Source organism: Leptodactylus fuscus, chromosome 2, assembly GCF_031893055.1.
Source record: "Leptodactylus fuscus isolate aLepFus1 chromosome 2, aLepFus1.hap2, whole genome shotgun sequence".
Taxonomy (NCBI): Eukaryota; Metazoa; Chordata; class Amphibia; order Anura; family Leptodactylidae; genus Leptodactylus; species Leptodactylus fuscus.
In genome coordinates this window covers 156,380,012-156,399,276 of record NC_134266.1, presented here as the reverse complement: position 1 = coordinate 156,399,276, position 19,265 = coordinate 156,380,012, and the positions used below count along the sequence as shown (strand labels likewise).

The 19,265-nt window shown below is 44.9% G+C and overlaps 1 protein-coding gene across 1 annotated transcript in view; it reads right to left on the bottom strand.

Annotated features, from left to right (window-relative positions):
- Positions 1 to 17,269: 17,269 nt before the first annotated feature.
- ATP2A3 (ATPase sarcoplasmic/endoplasmic reticulum Ca2+ transporting 3) overlaps positions 17,270 to 19,265 on the bottom strand; it is a 177,464-nt gene continuing 175,468 nt past the window's right edge. Inside the window, exon 22 of the mRNA XM_075264868.1 lies at positions 17,270 to 19,256. Within this exon, the coding sequence (XP_075120969.1) occupies positions 19,211 to 19,256 (46 nt within the window). The 3' untranslated portion in view covers positions 17,270 to 19,210. The remainder of the gene's footprint in view (positions 19,257 to 19,265) is intronic.

The window sequence follows — 19,265 nt, the reverse complement described above, 5'->3', positions numbered from 1 at the left end:
TATAGTCTCTGATATGTTTTAATACCCTAACAAAAAAATAATAATAATTGGGTCCCCATGGCTTGCGATTTCTTACACTTAAATAAAAATAACTCTCTGAAAGATACATTGTTATAGCATAGTGACTTACAAGACATGTAGACCCTTAATTCAGGTTGTGAGCATGCATATTTTGGTTAAAATTAATAATAATTCATGGTTATTAATAGAGATGAGCGAACACTGTTCGGAACAGCCGTTCCGAACAGCACGCTCCCATAGAAATGAATGGAAGTAGCCGGCACGCGGGGGGTTAAGCGACCGGCCGCCGGCAAAGTGTACGTGCCAGCTGCTTCCATTCATTTCTATGGGAGAGTGCTGTTCGGAACGGATGATCCGAACAGTGTTCGCTCATCTCTAGTTATTAACTCATTGCAGGATACATCCTGGCCCTGTTATGTTTAATAAACAAGAGACACTGTTATTAAATCTGGAAAGAACTTCTGTGGCCTATTCTGCAACTCGGTTTGAGCTCAAAGCCACCACATACAGGACGAGGTTAACCTCTGCTTTAGTGTATTTGGAAACTGTAAAAGGACTGTGATGATTGGCTGAAACATCGTTGTGGAGGTATTTATGGGCTATGTGTGCGTGGCTTATAAATCAAATCAAATCAAAAAAGCTTTATTGGCATGTCCGAATAGGTATTTGGCATTGCCAAAGCTAGTAAAGTGGGCGGGAGGGGGGGGGAGTTGGATTCGGGTGGGTGAGTGGTGGGTATGGGGGGGTGAGGGTGGGTGGTTTGGGTTATAACAGTCCATGGAGTCTCATCTTCCTCTTAGTTGGTGAGTGCTATATGGGGAGGTGGGGGTGGGGCGGGTGTATTGGGATAAATATAACAGTCCGTGGAGTCTCATCTTCCTCTTATTTGGTGACAGCTGGACACGTATTGGGCAGCGATCTCCACAGTGGCCTCTTCTTCTCCCAGTAGGATGTAGAGTTTCCTCTTCTCGTCTGCAGATATGAAGTCTGGGATGTGGGCAGAGAGTCTTTGGTAGTAGACAGCCCTCACAGCTGAGTATTTGGTGCAGTGTAGCAGGAAGTGGGTCTCGTCTTCTAGGGCCCCCTGGTCACAGTGCTGGCACAGTCTGTTCTCCCGTGGCTTGTACGTCTGCCTGTATCGCCCCGTCTCTATCTCTAGGTTGTGGGCGCTCAGTCTGTACCGGCTCAGGGTCTGTCTGTGCTTGGGGTGGCGTATTCTCTCCAGGTAGGTGGCCATGGTGTAGTCCCTTTGTAGGGATTGGTACACGGTGAGTTTCTTGGATTTATTTATTTCGTTTCTCCATTCTTCAATGTACCGCTCTCTGTTTGCCTCTGTGGTCACCTTTATTTCGGCCTTGGTTATCATCTGTCGGTGTTTTTGGTTTGGTGGTTGGCTGATGTTTGGTTGGTGAGTGTCTGGTTTGCTCAGGTGGCTTAGCCATGCTTGGTGGTGGTAGGAGTCAGGCTTGCTCCCCTGGATGTGTGCCTGGAAAGCTAGCGCCCTCTTCTGTATGGTGAGCCATAGGGGGAGCATGCCTAGCTCTGCCCTGCAGGCCATGTTGGAGGTGTTGCGATGGACATGGAGCAGGTACTTGCAGAACTCCAGGTGGAAGTTCTCTGTTGGGCTGGAATCCCACTTTGACTGGTCTAGGTAGGTGGCTGGGCCCCATACCTCGCTGCCATAGAGAAGGATCGGGGAGATGACTGCGTCAAATATCTTCAGCCAGACCCTCACCGGTGGTTTGAGGTGGTACAGTTGTCTTCTGATGGCGTAGAAGGTTCTGCAGGCTTTTGCTTTCAGGGTTTCTATTGCTGCTTTGAGGCTTATAAGATTGCACACAAAGAGTTAGGTAATTACTTCTCCACCCAATGTCAGACTGGGATGTCTAGGGCTCACCAGTGAGATTGTATCTAGGGGGCAGCTACAGGTAATAGCAATGCATTGCCTGTTACTAAACCTCCAGTAGGGGTTCGATAGGGCCCACTAATGGCGCGGGGCCCACTGGGAGATTCACTGTTCTCCCAATGGGCCAGTCCAACCCTGACTCCACCTCACACCTTTGTGCCTGTTTCTTAGCTAGGTATGTTTTAATTTCTATTTTCCTCAACCATCAATAGATCACCTTTAAAAGATCCAGCTAGTATCCAAAGATCCAGTTAGTATTAACTGGCCTCCCAACACTTACCAAATTCTGCAGTGGTATAAATAAAAAGATTATTACATTTCTGAGCAGTGGCGGAATCAGGGTTTGCGGGGCCCTGGGCAATTGACTTTGGCGGGGCCCTACGCACAGCGCGCCGCAGCAAATTAGGCCCAGCCCACGTTTATGTTGACTCCGCTCATTCTCATTAATTTTTCATGTGATTCCACACAGTATAATCCTCCTATAGTCACCCGTAAATTATATGTCCCCCCTCCATGTCTCCCCCATTTTCATATACACCCTTCATGTACCCCTAGTTTCATGCCCCCCCTCTATGTCCCCAGTTTAATGCCATTCTACCCCTTTATCTGCCCACAGTTTCATGTCCCCCCGTCTCTGCCCCAGTGTCATGCCGTTCTCCCCCCTTCATCTGTCCCAATGTCATGCCATTCTCCCCCCCTTCATCTGCCCCAATGTCATGCCATTCTCCCCCCCTTCATCTGCCCCAGTGTCATGCCATCCCCCCTTCATCTGCCCCAGTATCATGCCATCCCCCCCTTCATCTGCCCCAGTATCATGCCATTCTCCCCCTTCATCTGCCTCAGTGTCATGCCGTTCTCCCCCCTTCATATGCCCCAGTGTCATGCCGTTCTCGCCCCTTCATCTGCCCCAGTGTCATGCTGTTCTCCCCCCTCCATCCACCCCAGTGTCATGCTGTTCTCCCCCTCCATCTGCCCCAGTGTCATGCCGTTCTCCCCCCTTCATCTGCCCCAGGGTCATGCCGTTCTCCCCCCCCTTCATTTGCCCCAGTGTCATGCTGTTTTCTACCCCTTCATCTGCCCCAGTGTCATGCCGTTCTCCCCCCTTCATCTGCCCCAGTGTCATGCTGTTCTCTCCCCCTCCATCTGCCCCAGTGTCATGCTGTTCTCACACACACACACATGCGCGCGCGCTCACCTTTCCTCGTTCCCCTGCAGCTCTCTCCCTCATACACATATTGTAGGTGCGATGTGACGTCATCACATCGCGACTACAAATGCCGGAGCTCAGCGTTAAAACAGGAGCTGAGCTGTGACAGCTCCTGCTTTAAACGCCTATGTATTCAGCTCATCGGCGTCCGTAGGACCCTTGGGCGACAGAGCCTCAGTGGGCCCCCTTGTAAAGGAGGCGGGGGAGTCGAGACACTGTGCGTCGCAGATGAAGCAAGTGACGTCATGCAGGAGTGTGGCATCACCAACGCCATACCTCCTAATTTTTAAAGAGTAGAAAGAGGGGTAAAATGTGCTCTGCGCGCTGCTGCAAATTTGGCTCCACCCACTTTTATGTTGATTCCACCCATTCTCATTCATTTATCATGTGCTCCCACACAGTATAATCCTCCTACAGTCACCCGTAAATTATATGCCCCCCCTCCATCTCTCCCCTAGTTTCATATACACCCTTTCTCTGCCCCCAGTTTCATGCCCCCCCTCCATCTCTGTCCCCAGTTTCATCACGTTCTCCCCCTTCATCTGCCCACAGTTTAATGTCCCCCGTCTCTGCCCCAGTGTCATGCTGTTCCCCCCTCCCCTTCATTTGCCCCCAGTTTCATTGGGCCCCCTCCACCTCTGTCCCCAGTTTCATGCCGTTCTCTCCCCACCCCCTTCATCTTCCCCAGTGTCATGCCGTTCCCCCCTCCCCTTCATTTGCCCCCCAGTTTCATTGGACCCCCTCCATCTCTGTCCCCATTTTCATGCCGTTCTCTCCCCACCCCCTTCATCTTCCCCAGTGTCATGCCGTTCCCCCCCTCCCCTTCATTTGCCCCCCAGTTTCATGGGCCCCCTTCATTATGTTCCACCTTAATATTTAATACAAAACAAACACTTACACTCACCTTCTATCACTCACCTTCCATCGTTCCCCCGACGCTCCTCTCTCCAGTCACATACGCGATTAAAGCAGGAGCTGTGACCTCAGCTCCTGCTTAGCTCCGGCCCGGCTTGCGTGTGTAGGCGCGATGTGATGACGTCATCGCGCCTACACACGCAAGCCAGGCCGGAGCTTTAAAGCAGGAGCTGATCTCACAGCTCCTGCTTTAATCGCGTATGTATTCAGCTCATCGGCGGACGGACGCCGATGAGCTGTAATCGTGACAGGCAAGTGCCAGGGGGTCCCCAGAGGCTCTGTGGGCCCCGGCACTTGCCCGACTATGCCGAGCTGACCGGAACCATTTTGTTAGGGCCGGGCCGTGGGGCCCCGCTAAGCGCGGGGCCCCGGGCGGTTGCCCGGCTCGCCCGGCCCTGGATCCGCCCCTGTTTCTGAGGGCCCCAAAATCAGCAGCAGATTATGCCATCCATTGTTTTTAATGGGAGGCAGAGATCAGAGCAGGACATTGAAAAATAAGCATCCTGCTCGATCTCGCAATGGATTCCGTGGCTGCATCTGCCGCAGAGTCTGAAGAGAGACCCGATTGAATGGGCCCATTCTTCTGGGAGTCTGAGGGCTGGAAAATGAAGAGGAATCGAGGCACAAGTCTGCCTCAAATTCCTCTTCAGTTTCATCTGTTTGAATGGCCTCTAATACTGCCATCATCTTTACACTCTCTTTATCTCGTATAGGCTCACCAGCAGCTAAATCATGATCGAGCAATATCCAGCGCTAGCAGTCTCTGTACCTGACCTTCTTTAGACTATAGGACATTTAGATAACATAATGCCAAATACCTAAAATGTAGGAATCTCGGTTATCAAAAATTCTGAAAAACATAGAGGGATCAATTCATAGTACTGTACGTGAAAAATTACATCAATTCGTAGGACCTGGAATAGAAGAAGAGGGAAGTAGGACCTTTACTTCGAGCACACTATGACATCCTAACTAGGAGACTCTTCTAATCCACCATGGTAATATGTTAAATCTGATATGACTTTGAGGAGATGAAATGTAATTCTCTATAGGTTTTTTTTTTGTGGTTTTGCTACGGACCTGAAAAATATAATTCAATTCATGATTTATGTTAGTGATTTTTGGTGTGTTTTTTTTCATGTGTTTTTGTAGACCTGCTGTTCCCTGTAAAATAGACTATGGAAACACTCCAGGAAAAAAGCCCACCAAAGATAGTAAATGCACAACAACAACAAAAACACCACATAAGGGCACAGCTTACAGTGTGATTTATATTTCCATATTAACTTGCAGCCAATATGTAATTGTAGTTTTTTTATTTCTTGGAGATAAACCAGGAACAACAAATGCTATGTGTGAAACCACCCAAATAGGGCCATGATCTACCATGTACTATTTATCTGTTTATCAGTGGGACCTTTACACACTTGAATAGGAAAGCAGCGTGTAGACGTACTGATATAGCAGATTACACTGGAAAACACACCATGGATATCTTAAATGTCATTAAGTGTTTCTTAAGTAGTTTTTTATGCAGATTTCAAATCTGAAAACCGTTTTGCTCTATCAGGTCAGATTCTTAAGATATCGTCGTATAAATATTTTTATTTTGCTTAACCCTTTCCCGACATCCGTTGTACTATTACGGTGCATGCCGGGTGTGTAACTATACTCGGACCGATTGGAGACATTAACTCCTCCGGCGCCGCGGTCAACAAATTGCCGACCATTCTTCTCCTTTTTAGAGTACCGCCCTTTTGTTGATTGGCTGGCCGTACCATGATATACCTCTACTCAGGTCCGCCCAGAAATAGAAAAAGAGGGCGGTATCATAAGAATGAGAGGATTAGTCGGCGGTTTCCTGATTGGTGTATGCTATTAGACTTGTTTTCATTCAGGTCTGCTCAGGGTTAGGGAGCGTCACCAAATGATTGGTTGATGTTCTTTTTGACTGCCGGACCTGTCTCTATCGATTTAAGAAAAGGGACGTTACCGAAAGAATGAGGAGCCCCGTTGGCGCTTCTCCGATTGGAGGATACTGCCAGACCTATTTTCTTACAGGGCCGATCGGGGAGGGGGCGTCACCAATAGCTAGAACTAGTAGCTCCATCAGCGCTCTTTTTTTATTGGTTAACGGCATGACTAACACACAGGTTTCAAATTTAGTCTGATTATGGTGCTTTTGTATTTAAACCTGCGGTGCTAAATGTTTGGTATTGCATTTAAGGCTTGAAAAAGCGTTCTGAGGAACGCGAAACGGCTGTTGCCTCTTCTTTTTGCCTATAATGTCATTCCTCCCTACCACAAGGCTGTTTTTAAATGTACCTAATAAAAGGATTTGATTTTTAGGAAGATATATCAATTGGTGAGTGCCCTTCCTTTACTTTTTTCTATTAACAGTATATGTCTGTGTTTTTTCCTCGGAATGTTGAGCACCAACTAATTTTTCACAGCCTATTTGTCAATCAGGTCTCGATCTATCCTATGACAAAAATAGAAAACAGCACCGAGCTGCATATGGTGAGGTACCGTATGGTAAGTTGCTATTGGTAGTATGAGAGCTTCTCACCTTGTAAGGTTGTATAATACAACCATAAGTTAGGTTTTTGAACCACTTGAGGAGGGAGGGTTCCGTCCCAGGTGACGAGACTGCAGGATCCGTACCACTTTTGGTGTCATTCAGTATGGAAAGGACCAGATTTCGAAAAGGATCACCACGCTCAGCCAACAGTCATACAATATTCTTTATTTTCGTTTAGAAGAACACACTACATGTTTCGAGCACAACGCTCTTTTTCAAGTGTATAAGCTGACCAAAGGCAAATCCTTCCAACCATTGCCTGAAGTTCTAGTTCCAGTTTTTTTTTATTAATAACTGAAGAGTCGGTAGATTTTGTAGAGAAAAACCTCTGATTTCATTACAGCAGAAAAATCTTTAATCAAAACTCAAAGCTAAATTCAGTCATCCACAATGACAAAGACATCCAGGCGGACCTCCTTTATATCAGCTGATTCCCATGCTCTGACAGTTCAGGACATCTGTTAAGTTCGGTTATGTGAGCGGATCTTTTCACTACCTGCATTTCCCAAATTGCCAATTACCAGTATAAAGGAGGTCCGCCTGGATGTCTATGTCATTGTGGATGACTGAATTTAGCTTTGAGTTTTGATTAAAGATTTTTCTGCTGTAATGAAATCAGAGGTTTTTCTCTACAAAATCTACCGACTCTTCAGTTATTAATAAAAAAAAAAACTGGAACTAGAACTTCAGGCAATGGTTGGAAGGATTTGCCTTTGGTCAGCTTATACACTTAAAAAAGAGCGTTGTGCTCGAAACGCGTAGTGTGTTCTAAACGAAAGTAAAGAATATTGTATGACTGTTGGCTGAGCGTGGTCATCCTTTTCGAAATCTGGTCTTTTCCATATCGATCTATCCTATGGGTGCGAATTTTTGAAGTGATTTATTATTGTCTAAGAACAGGCAGTGCCATCCACCAGTCAAGATTAAGATCAGATTAAGACCTCATATGGCTCTGGGAGCGGATAAATAAAAAAGTTATGGGGTTTAGAAGGAGGGGAGTCAAAAACGAAAAACGAAAATCAAAAAATGCCATTGGCGGGAAGGGGTTAAATAGGACTAAAAGCTTCTGACAGTATACAAAATTATATTATATATATATGCTCTCTCTCTATTTATATATACTAGCATTTGCCCGCGACTTTGTGTGCGTGTTGCTGTTGGCAACGACACGCGTATACGCATGCAATTGTTGCTGGCGATGATCTGCCTGCGCCCATGTCTCGGGCGCAGTGTGCAGTATAAATTCAAACGTTCACATTTATAATATTAGTAGGATATATATATAAGTATATATATAAGAATATTGCATTATAATTATTTATTAAAGGGGCTCTATCATTGGCAGAAGTCATTTTTAACTAATCACATCCTTGCATAGTCTTTAGAAAGGCTATTCCATACGTACCTTCTGTATGTAAATACCTCAGTAGTGTTTGAATAAGTCTGTTTTTATTTATATGCTAATTAGCTTCTCGGTGCACAGGAAGTAGTCAGCCAGCTCCCCTCTCCCTGCTGTGTACTATGCACGAGAGCAGGGAGGAGTCAGCAGCAGCCTGTGCTTTATACACAGGAGACAGTGCACAAAGAGACTTCCGGGGTGCACGGAGAAGGCTCATTCGCATATAAATAAAAACAGACTTATTAAAGATCTGCTGAGGCAAATTAACATACAAAAGGTAGGTGTGGAATAGCCTTTCTAGAAAACCTTCATCGCAGTCAGCCATGAACATGGCGAGCGTTTCCACCAGCAGGACATTTCGGTAATAGAGTCACGCTATCAGGGTCGATGGAGTGCAGCGATGTTGGCAGACTACTGTTGGACACTTGAGCGTGATTTGTCAACTTATCAGTATAAGCGGAAGTCCACGGCCAAGAAATTTAAACCATGAACATGTTTAACGAATTTTTGCACATATTTTACAGATATTAGACTTCAAACTGAATTTTTGTTTATCATGTGTATGTTTATGTGTGTTATATATAATTTCAGTAGCTATAGCCACGTTCATGTTTACGTTTAAAATTCATATAGCAATAACTTTTAAAATACAAGTTTTTGTGCAAAAAATACATTTCTTATGTTTTGAAGTAATTAAAGGAGTATTTCCACGTCGCAAACCTACCCGTCTTCGTTTCTGTGAAATCTTCTGTCTTCCGGCTTTGTTGCGTCATTGGTGGGCAGGGTCACATATGCAAAGCCAAGCGGCGAGATGCCGCCAGCTCTGCGTGCGCGCTCATGGACCAGTCTAGCCTTCACAATGCGAATACAGACCTGCCGGGTCTGTATTCACATTGAGAAGGCTAGACTGGTCCATGAGCGCGCACGCAGGGCCGGCGGCATCTCGCCGCTTGGCTTTGCATATGTGACCCCGGAGCGGAATAACAGCATTGCTTCTGCCGCAGCTGGCTTCATGCCGGGCAGAAGCATATCGATGTTGCTGGCTTCACCTGTGCCGGCCACTAACAGTCCCCAGCATCCGCCTCTCTATTACAGCGGATGCCAGGGAGTGTTAGACGCCGGCACAGGTGAAGCCAGCAACATCGCAATGCTTCTGCCCTGCATGAAGCCAGCAGCGGCAGAAGCTATGCTGTTATTCTGCTCCTCCTCAGGGCAGAAGCATAACAATGTTGCTGGCTTCACCTGTGCCAGCGTCTAACCCTGTGCCGGCGTGTAACCCTGTATTGGCGGCCCCTTCCCCCCAAAGGGTAAACTACCCCCCCCCCCAGGCTCGCTCCCTGCACTTAGCCCCTCCTCCCTCCCCCCTGAGAGCAGGCTGATACATCACTTGACTCAGGAGCAGCTAGGTCAGGGCTGTGGCCACAAAAAAATGAATAAAGTGAGATAGTGGCCAAACAAAGCAGTTTTGCTGAAGCAATGTATTTAGGAAAAGTCTTACATCCACATTAACAAGCAGTATAGATAGGATCCTTGTGATGGGACAACCCCTTTAATTGAAATATAAAATTTAAGATTGTGGATATTTCAAGAATGGAGGGTGATACAGAAAAACTGTTTGCATATTTGAATTCAGCATGTTCAAATTGACTAAGATCGATTATTGTATATCCTTTGGAAAGTTTTTTTGTTGTTGTTGTTTAGTGTTATAGTATTCTTATTGGCTGTCTCTTGTTAGGATGCAGATATCGCAGTTCAGGATTTTGCACTGTTCTCTTGTAATTTAAAAATGTTAGCAAAAATATAACTAACAAAAAAATGTCCATGTTAATGCCAAAGACTGACCTGATTTATCACCATAGAAGGCAATTGGTAGAACTTAGAATACGAGTTGTAAAACAAAAATGAAAACCCTGAGTACTTGGCAAGGTCACATTCCCACATCGCTGTGCACAAGAAAGGAACAAGAGCATGATTAGAAATTATCACTTCATAAAGTGAAGTCAAGTAGCTGATAGTCAGGATGACGTAAAGCAGTGGCAGAGTCTTGTATTCCAGTATAGGCATGTTCTGTAATAAACAGGATAGGTTCACATTTGCATCAGAATATTCATTGAGAGTCCAATGAAAATTGGCAGAGGAAAAAGTCCTGCATGGAGGACTTTTTCCTCTGCCGCTTTCAGTTCAAAAATGACAGACACCCAATGGACTGTTTAACCACTATTTTAGTGGTCCGCTCCTCTGTTGCTTGGGTCCCCCTGATGGACCCGGACAACACAGAGACGGTACTAGTGGGAACATAGAGTAATGCAGAAATCAACATACTGTCTGTGATCTGCAATATAGATCTGAGATTTGACCCATCTGTTTGGTACATTAATAATAATGAAGTTATGAGGATCCTGGGGGCTACTTTACTTTTGTACTTAGCACATCTGTTAAATCTGCTCCCACCTGTGCCCCATCTTCTCCTGCTCAATTGCAAGATGAAAAATACGCTCCACTGTCACTGCTGTGTAGATGTGTGGAGGGTCTTACACCTCCAGGGTCAGGACTATACATAACACTTCCTGGGCCATGGCTCCTACGGCCGCATCGATTTCTTCCTGTTTAGTCATCATGCCCTCTCCTGGTCTATGACAACCGCGATTAGCTCAGCCCTGTGGTGCAATCATGCCAGTGTTTTTGTCAGTTAAGGCCCCAAGTCTTGTGCCACGCCCATTTACGTGGCGCTCCTTATAGAGGACCTTACATGTCCTCTGGCACATGTGGTTTTATATACCGCTAGAAAGCTGACAGTACGATGAATTCAGCGCACTGTCTGCTTTACCGTTATTTGCCCCGGGGCAAGAGATATCGGTGCCATTATCAATCTCTGCCCACTGGCATTCCTGGCAGTCTATCTGGGTTGCAAGGAAAGCCCCCCTGACTGTACTCCTCCATAGTCCTGAACTGTCAGGGGGGGCATTCCTTACTGCTCAGCAATAACGCCCCTCAGCACTAGTCTATGGATGAGTACTGTCAGGAAGGGCGTTCCTCACAGGTTAGCGTCATTGCTGGTCATATGACTGACAAGCATGATGTCATATGGCATGTGACACACCCTCCTAGAAGCCCCCTTAACAGACTAGAAAACAGTGGGCTTTCACCTCTAAAGAAATGCTATTCCTACTGTGATGACATGCAGTCTCTAGGGTAAGCCATGTCCAGGCTTTTTAGCCCAATAACCATGTTCAATATTGGCATGTAAGTGGTTAGACAGAAGAAGGGGAATATAAAATGTTTTCCAGAACAGGCTGGCTTTATAGTGTACCAGGCAAAACCCCTGCTGTGCATTTTTGTTTAAAAGCCAATTTAAAAACTAGACATGAAAGAGTCCAGACATTTATTTTCCTAGATACAAAAAAACAGTTCTATTCTATCTATTGGAAATTTTTCCTCAGAAAATCATTAAATCCTGTCATTCAGCTTTTCTTTTATATTGATGTGTATTTTTCGTGATTTTATTAACTTTGTGCAATATCCTTATTAGTATATTCAGAAAAGTATTGTAAAATTTCACCTGAACCAGCGTCTCCAGACACAATATGCCTCAGCGTGAAGTATCTATGTGGTGAATACAGAATTTTCTTAGCAGTGGCCAGTTTGTGAAGACATAGAACAATACCTGATCCGACACCCTCTCTGCGTCACTGGAGTCGGTAAGCCAAACTTCCAAATCTAACTTTTTTTCTGATTCCACTATTGTTCCACATACTGACCTTTTCATACATACAGTACATTTTTTTTATTTTATATAATCTCTATAGCAAAGCAGGAATTCTATCCCACCAATATTTCCTGATCAAAATGGTGAGGAATAGGATAGAAATGTGCCACTTGACTTACAGGAAGTCTGTCAAAAGGAACATCTGTATCAAGCTTTATGACAGTACCTTGTAGGGCTACTTGTACTCAAAGAGTCTTTGCTTATTCTGTATTGCAGCTCCATTTTCATGAAAATCATTTTATTCCAAGGCTAGGCTCACATCCCCGTCGGAGTCTCATTTGGAGACACTGCTGCAGAAACCGCTGAAAATTGTCACTGAGAAAAGTCCTGCACGGAGAACTTTTCTTTTCACCAGTTTTAGTATAAAAATCTAAAAAAATATCTATGGATTGTACGGGTAACCGCTGTTTTAAGCAGTTTGGGTTCACCAGCAGACCCTAACAACTAAGACCCGTGCTCAGATGTGCAATTCTTCTACTGCTGGGGCTTCACTCTCTGCTCTAGAAAATCGCCTCTAACCGTCGCCCACCATTGCTTGTGTAACAGCTTCCATTTTGCCGTACTTTGAGCCGTCTATATAGAGTGGAGAGCAAAGGAGAAGAAACTCCTCTGAGGTGGACATTGGTCCAGAGCTTTCTTTGTCTGAGCTTACATCACTGATCACACAAGATGGTGCTTCACCCACTGTTACTGGTCCCTCCTCTCATACAATCATCTTACAGCAGCTTCAAACAGTACTTGAGACATCCGTGCTCCATCTCCGCTGATTCATCACCAGCTTCCGCTACGGGGGAAGAGTCACAGCCTACATCAGTTATGTTTGGTTGTGCTGTGCTTCATCACCACCAAAGAGAACAGCACACATACAGGAACAAAGATGTACACAGAGGCAGCAAACACACGAGAGGGGAGCACAAAAACTAAGCATAACCATATTATTTAACACTTATTTATACTTATACTTCTATATACTTCCTGGCGCCGCCTTGTGTGGCTGCCTTGATACAGTGCTCCGAGCTGGGAGCAACCTTTATCTTTCCTTTTTCACTCTTTTTCTCTGTATCTTCAAGAATCCTGTAACCAAGCAAACTAGCACTATGAATTAGCAACTATAAATCGAATGGAAGATCCTGTGGAGTATTTTGTTCCTTTTGTTTCTATTGTTAAGCATGGACAATGACTCAAGACCTGGAGTTTTTCCTGTGCACATGTGCCTGTTACCATCCCCCAAGGAGCTAAGGACAGCATGGACACCATGTGGCATAGAGGAGAAACCTACATGGAAGTGTGGACTTCTTCTTTTCAAGGAGATGATTTTTGGTGTCTATTGCTGATGTGTGAGGATGCCTACAGCTGACTGGTATTTCTTTCTTTTATTGTGGACACGTGGGACTCTGTTACAACCTGGGAACCTACCATCATCCACCTACCCCATGTGTTTATGGAACCTGGATGGCTTCAGACCTCTCTGGGCAGTAGAACACAGTGGTAAGAAGAAAGGAGGAGGAGGGCTTGTGATGAAGGATATTTGGGGTATTTTCTTTTGTGGTTAATGGACAATAGAGCTGATGCAAGATACCGAACTATCAGCTGTGAGCATGAGATCTCACTACCTACCAAAGGAACTGCCACGTTATCATGATAGCTGCATATGTCCCCCACCTCTGCAAAAAAAAAGAAAAAACCTTTTTTTTTGCCTGTTATATCTACATGCTGTGACCCCCCTCCTCATGTCCTCCAACCACAGTCGGGCTGTATTATTAACATCACTTCACACAGATAACTAAATGATCCTGCACTGTGTCTGTGTTTCTTTCTTTTTAGTTACTATGATTCCTAGTATTTCTCTATCTGCCATGAGCTTGTATGTGTTTCTCTCTTGTTATATACTACTTTACCATCTATGAAACTGTATCACTGAAATTTCCCCATTGTGGGACTATTAAAGGATTATCTTATCTTATTTAAATATGGCAGCTGCTCAGAACTGTATTGTGCAGTGGAGAACCAGAGGCAATGCTCTCAATCAGTGACCGAACTGATCACGAGCATTATCCCTCTCAAAGCTTCAGTCAAAGTGTTGAAGGCTCCCAAGCTTGTCTGATATACACCTCTATTATGCTCTATGTAGTCTGCATTATCCTTGTAACATATTCTGTTAGTGATGCTTCTCAGAGATGCTGCCTGATGCTGGAAAGGGTAGGACACTTTAGATCCCTATATCTTAGGATAATTTAGGGCTTTAAAGACCTGGAGATCTCCATCCTGACCAGTGTTTATAATGGTGCATTACTCTGAATCAGTAAGGGCTATCATGAGGATCTTAAATTCAAAGATCTTTTTTATAGTCCTAATGGATCCTGAGAAATCAACATTTGTAGTCAGGATGTTCTATACAGGGCCGCCGATAGGCCAGTACTACTGCTACTGGCGTCAGGGGCCCGGCCAAATTGAAAAATGGGGGGGGGGCCCGGTTTTGGCCCGCCACCGTGTGCCGGCCCCCTGGTGCCCGTAGCAGTCATTGTATGTCCTATTTCAACTCAGAACTGCATCCAGAGGATGCAGATCTGAGTTGAAGACATACGCGGCTGAAGCAAGGAGCTGACACAGGTCAGCTCCTCGCTTCGCACCTCTCTCGCTGACACATATGCGGCTGAAGCGAGGAGCTGACCTGTGTCAGCTCCTCGCTTCAGCCATCGCGTCTACAGGCCAGCAGCCAGCGGCGAGGCGCTGACACAGGATTACATCGCGTCTAGAAGCCAGTAGCCGGCGGCAGCGGCGAAGCGAGGAGCTGACACAGGTCAGCTCCTCGCTTCAGCCATCGCGTCTACAGGCCAGCAGCCGGCGGCAGCGGCGAGGCGCTGACACAGGTCAGCTCCTCGCTTCGCCGCTGCGCGCCTCTCTCGCTGACACATATGCGGCTGAAGCGAGGAACTGACCTGTGTCAGCTCCTCGCTTCGCCGCCGCTACTGGCTTGTAGACGCGATGTGATGACGTCACATCACGTCTACCACTGTACACCAGTGAGAGAGAGGCGCGCAGAGAGCTGCGAGGGAACGAAGGAGAAGGTAAGTGTAATGTCGTGTATGCTGAGGTGGAACGTGAAACTGGGGGCAGATGAAGGAGAGGACGGCATGACACTGGGGGCAGAGATGGAGAGGACGGCATGACACTGGGGACAGAGATGTGGGGACATGACACTGGGGGCAGAGATGGAGAGGACGGCATGACACTGGGGGCAGAGATGGGGGGACATGAATCTGAGGGCAGAGATGTGGAGACATGAATCTGGGGGCAGAGATGGAGAGGACGGCATGACACTGGGGGCAGAGATGGAGGGGACATGAATCTGGGGGCAGAAATGGAGGGGACATGAATCTGGGGGCAGAGATGGAGGGACATGACACTGGGGGCAGAGATGGAGGGACATGACACTGGGGGCAGAGATGGAGGGACCTGACACTGGGGGCAGAGATGGAGGGGACATGAATATGGGGCAGAGATGGAGGGGACATGAATATGGGGGCAGAGATGGAGGGGACATGAATATGGGGGCAGAGATGGAGGGGACATGAATATGGGGGCCGATATGGAGGGGACATGAATCTGGGGGCAGAGATGGAGGGACATGAATCTGGGGGCAGAGATGGAGGGGACATGAAACTGGGGGCAGAGATGGAGGGGGGACATGAAACTGCCGGCAGAGATGGAGGGGGGACATGAAACTGGGGGCAGAAATGGATGGGCGGACATGAATCTGGGGGCAGAGATGGAGGGGGAGACATGAAACTGGGGGCAGATGAAGGGTGTATATGAAGCTGGGGGAGAGAGAGGGGGGACATATAATTTACGTGTGACTGTAGGAGGATTATACCGTGTGCGGGCACATGAAAAATGAATGAGAATCGCAGCACATTTTGTCCCTCTTTTGGTTCTTCAAAAGTTGGGAGGTATGGGTACAGGGGGCAATGGAAAGATGTTAGAAGGTGGACGGAGGGGGGGATTGTTGGGACATCGGGTGTGCGGCACTGCGGAGAGGGAACTGGAGCAATAATATATAATATATAAGTTTTTAGCTGGAGAACTACAAGGCACACAATACCTCCAAAGGTATGTGTGCTTTGTATTAATAATGATGTACTAGCATAGCAGCCTGTTTGGGGGTGGGAATTTCACTTTAAAGGAGTGTTCACATTGTGTTTTTGGCCTCCCTTGCCGGGATACGTTGGTAACCAGTCACAATCAGCTCCCCACTTATCCCTGCACGGAGAACTGCAGCCCCCCCCCCCTTTTTTTTTTTAATGGCCAGTTCTTTGTGCAGGGATAAGTTGACAGCTGATTCTGACTGGTTACCAAAGTATCCCGGCAAGGGAGGCCAAAAACGCAATGTGAATAAGCCCTGAGGATTTATTAGGAGGCTCTTATAGATGGTGCTGGCTCTCTATAGGGGCTGTCACACGTAGCAGATCTTACCTGCAAATAGAATCTGATTAAACCTTGTAATGCTGCAAAATAAAGGGAAATGTAATACATAATGGGTATGTCGCAAAATAAGGTAGTTTTAAAATGGCGGGGGGGGGGGCAGACACTTAGGCTGTATGGGGCCCCAAAATTCCTGATGGTGGCCCTGGTTCTATATATGTCTTTTTCTCTTGTGAATGCCATCCTTCACAATTTCTCAAAGTTGAAATTTTGGCCTAAAAGCAAAGCGCTATGTGTGGAAGAGAAGTAACACTGCTCATCACCCTGAACACCTCAGCCACACTGTGAAACTTGGTGGTGGCAGCATTATGGTGTAAGGAGGCTTTTCTTCAGCAGGGACGCTTGTCAGAGTTGGTGGGAAGATGGATGGAGCTAAATACAGGGCAATCCTGGAAAAAAAAAAACCTGTTATAGGCTGCAAAAGACTTGAGACTGGGAAGGAGATTCACCTTCCAGCCAGACAATGAGCCTAAACCTACAGCCAGAGCTACAGTAGAATGATTTAGACCAACGAATATTCATGTATTAGAATCGCCCTGTCAAAGTCCAGACCCTAACAAAGGGATAGTTATCTGCAAATTAATTTTATTCCTGAGCCACATTAGATTTGTGGGACACAAATGTCCCATTAGTGCCTTTCCACACAGTATAATGTTCTTTATTTTTCCCCACACAGTTTCAAGATCCTTAGTGCCACCATACACTATAATGCCCCAGTAGTGCCTACCACACAGTAGAATACTCCTTAATACCCAGACACAGTATAAAGTTTCCTAGTTAATGACATTGACCCCATTGACCCCTCAACTCCATTTGACCACTAGGGAAAGTTAAATTAATATGAAATATTTTTTTCTTAAATTTTCCTACGTCATCACCTTATGGTGGACTACGGTCAGAGGGACTTTACTGAAAATACCCCTGAATCCCCCTGGTGTAAATGTTATGTCAAATAATTTAACCCCAACAAAATGTAATATAATACTCTTTTATTCTTTAAAAATTCCACTCATATACAAATATTGTTAAAAATCAGAACCCACTCTAAACAGGAATACATTTCAACAAAAAGAAAAACTGAATAATATGTTTGGTCAAACCATTTTCAGGATGTTTTGCAAAATAAGAGCTCCTTAAATATAGAATATATTAATTAATTACATTAAGATATCTTGCATTTTTTCTGTACAATGAATCTACTCAGTAGTATAACAAGTGTACACATTCTTATGCATCTTGGTGGCATGAGATATATTTTGTAGAGTATGACAAAACAGTGGGCAACATTTTACCATTAAAATAGATTTAGAACATGGAATCAGTCCCTTTTATACATGTTAAGGCAAAATTTTGAAAAAAATAAAAAATTACAAGGTTGTGAAAGCAATCTATGCACCATTAAACCCAGAGAAGAGCTTACTACTGCTCCTTTGTGTAACATATTCCCACCAAGAAAGCGGGCCACATTATTATTCATTGACACCAGATAACAGGCAGAAGTGTGTTGCACTGTGAAAGCTTTGGACATGAACTAGTAGCACTTGGTTCAGCTAATAATAATAGAGCTATAATATGTAATAACTAGAACCAATATCTGTAAAGAAAGAAACTATAAGTTTTCAAAGTGAACCATATACGGATACTTTACCGCTGATCTAAATTGCTTTCATGTGGTTAGCAACTGTGAATAGTGATATATATATCAACCTTCTCACCACTGTGCAGTATAACACACCTCCACACATAAGAAAGAGCAAGGAAAGAAGAAAAAGAAGAAAAAAAAAAAGATTACTAAAATTAAGAAGGTTGAGACGGGTATACTTTATACTATAATTCTTCTTATATCTGACAGATCACATGACAATCACATTGACAACTGTGTGATGATTTAGATGATAAGAGGTTAAAAATAAAGTTTCCGTTACATTTTCATATGTAGTTAATAAAAACACATTGGGGACAACTTGTAGGGGGCTTATTCCATCTTTATATAGATAGCTGGATCTAATATCTGACCCTGTTATTACCTGTATTCACTCATTTACAGATCAATTCTTATCTCTGCTATCATCCAATATGAGATTAGTGTGCAATGCAGCCCTGTATACCTCATCCATTATGAAAACTAGTATAGGAGCTATAAAACCATATTCTCATCTTCAGGAAAAACTACTAAAAAAAAAGCAGCCAATAACCCCATACACCATTGCTACTGAACTTTCCACTCCTCACACACAACTTACAGTGCTAAAATCTAGACAAACCTAAGAACACAGCATTTGTGCTGATATGGTGAAATGGATGAAGGACACACCAGAGCTCTCTTGACAAGATACATACAAAGTAAAGAAGATGTGAGACTGCTTAAAACTTCACACAGTGAATGTCACAGCTTCTCAAAGCCATAGCTGAAAGATATCGGGCGATCTGTAGATCAGCAGAACAAGCTGATCACAGCAGATATTTTTGGCAATAGCATATCAACATGAGTTAAACATGATTGTAGTCTTTGGAGAGCCTTTATACAAGATGACTAAAGAGTACTGTGAGCAGGAAGCGTCTCCTTTCCCGTGATGGCAGGCTGATAATGCATGTTGTAGCTTTCCCTGAAGTTACATCATTTCATGTGTATGTCAGCACCAACAGGGACTAAGGACCTCTTCACATTACAAAAGAGAACTAGCAAATCCTCATTTTCCATAATCCACACTGCCAAAATGATTTATTTTTATCCCCAAGCCACAATTAAGATGTCCAGTTATTGCACCGTTATGTACAGAAAAAAGCTACAAACAAATATTATTCTTTCTTTTTTTTTTTTCTTGTTTACAGAGTTCACCCACATTGCTGGTAGGTGGAAAGAAGCAAGTCTCGTCTCAAGTGAAGTCTTGCATACACATGGGATTCTTCATGGACTGTGGTGATGGAAAGCTTTATTTAAATATAGTGTTGTCCGAGTGTTGTGGATATCTTTTCCTCCTAAAACAT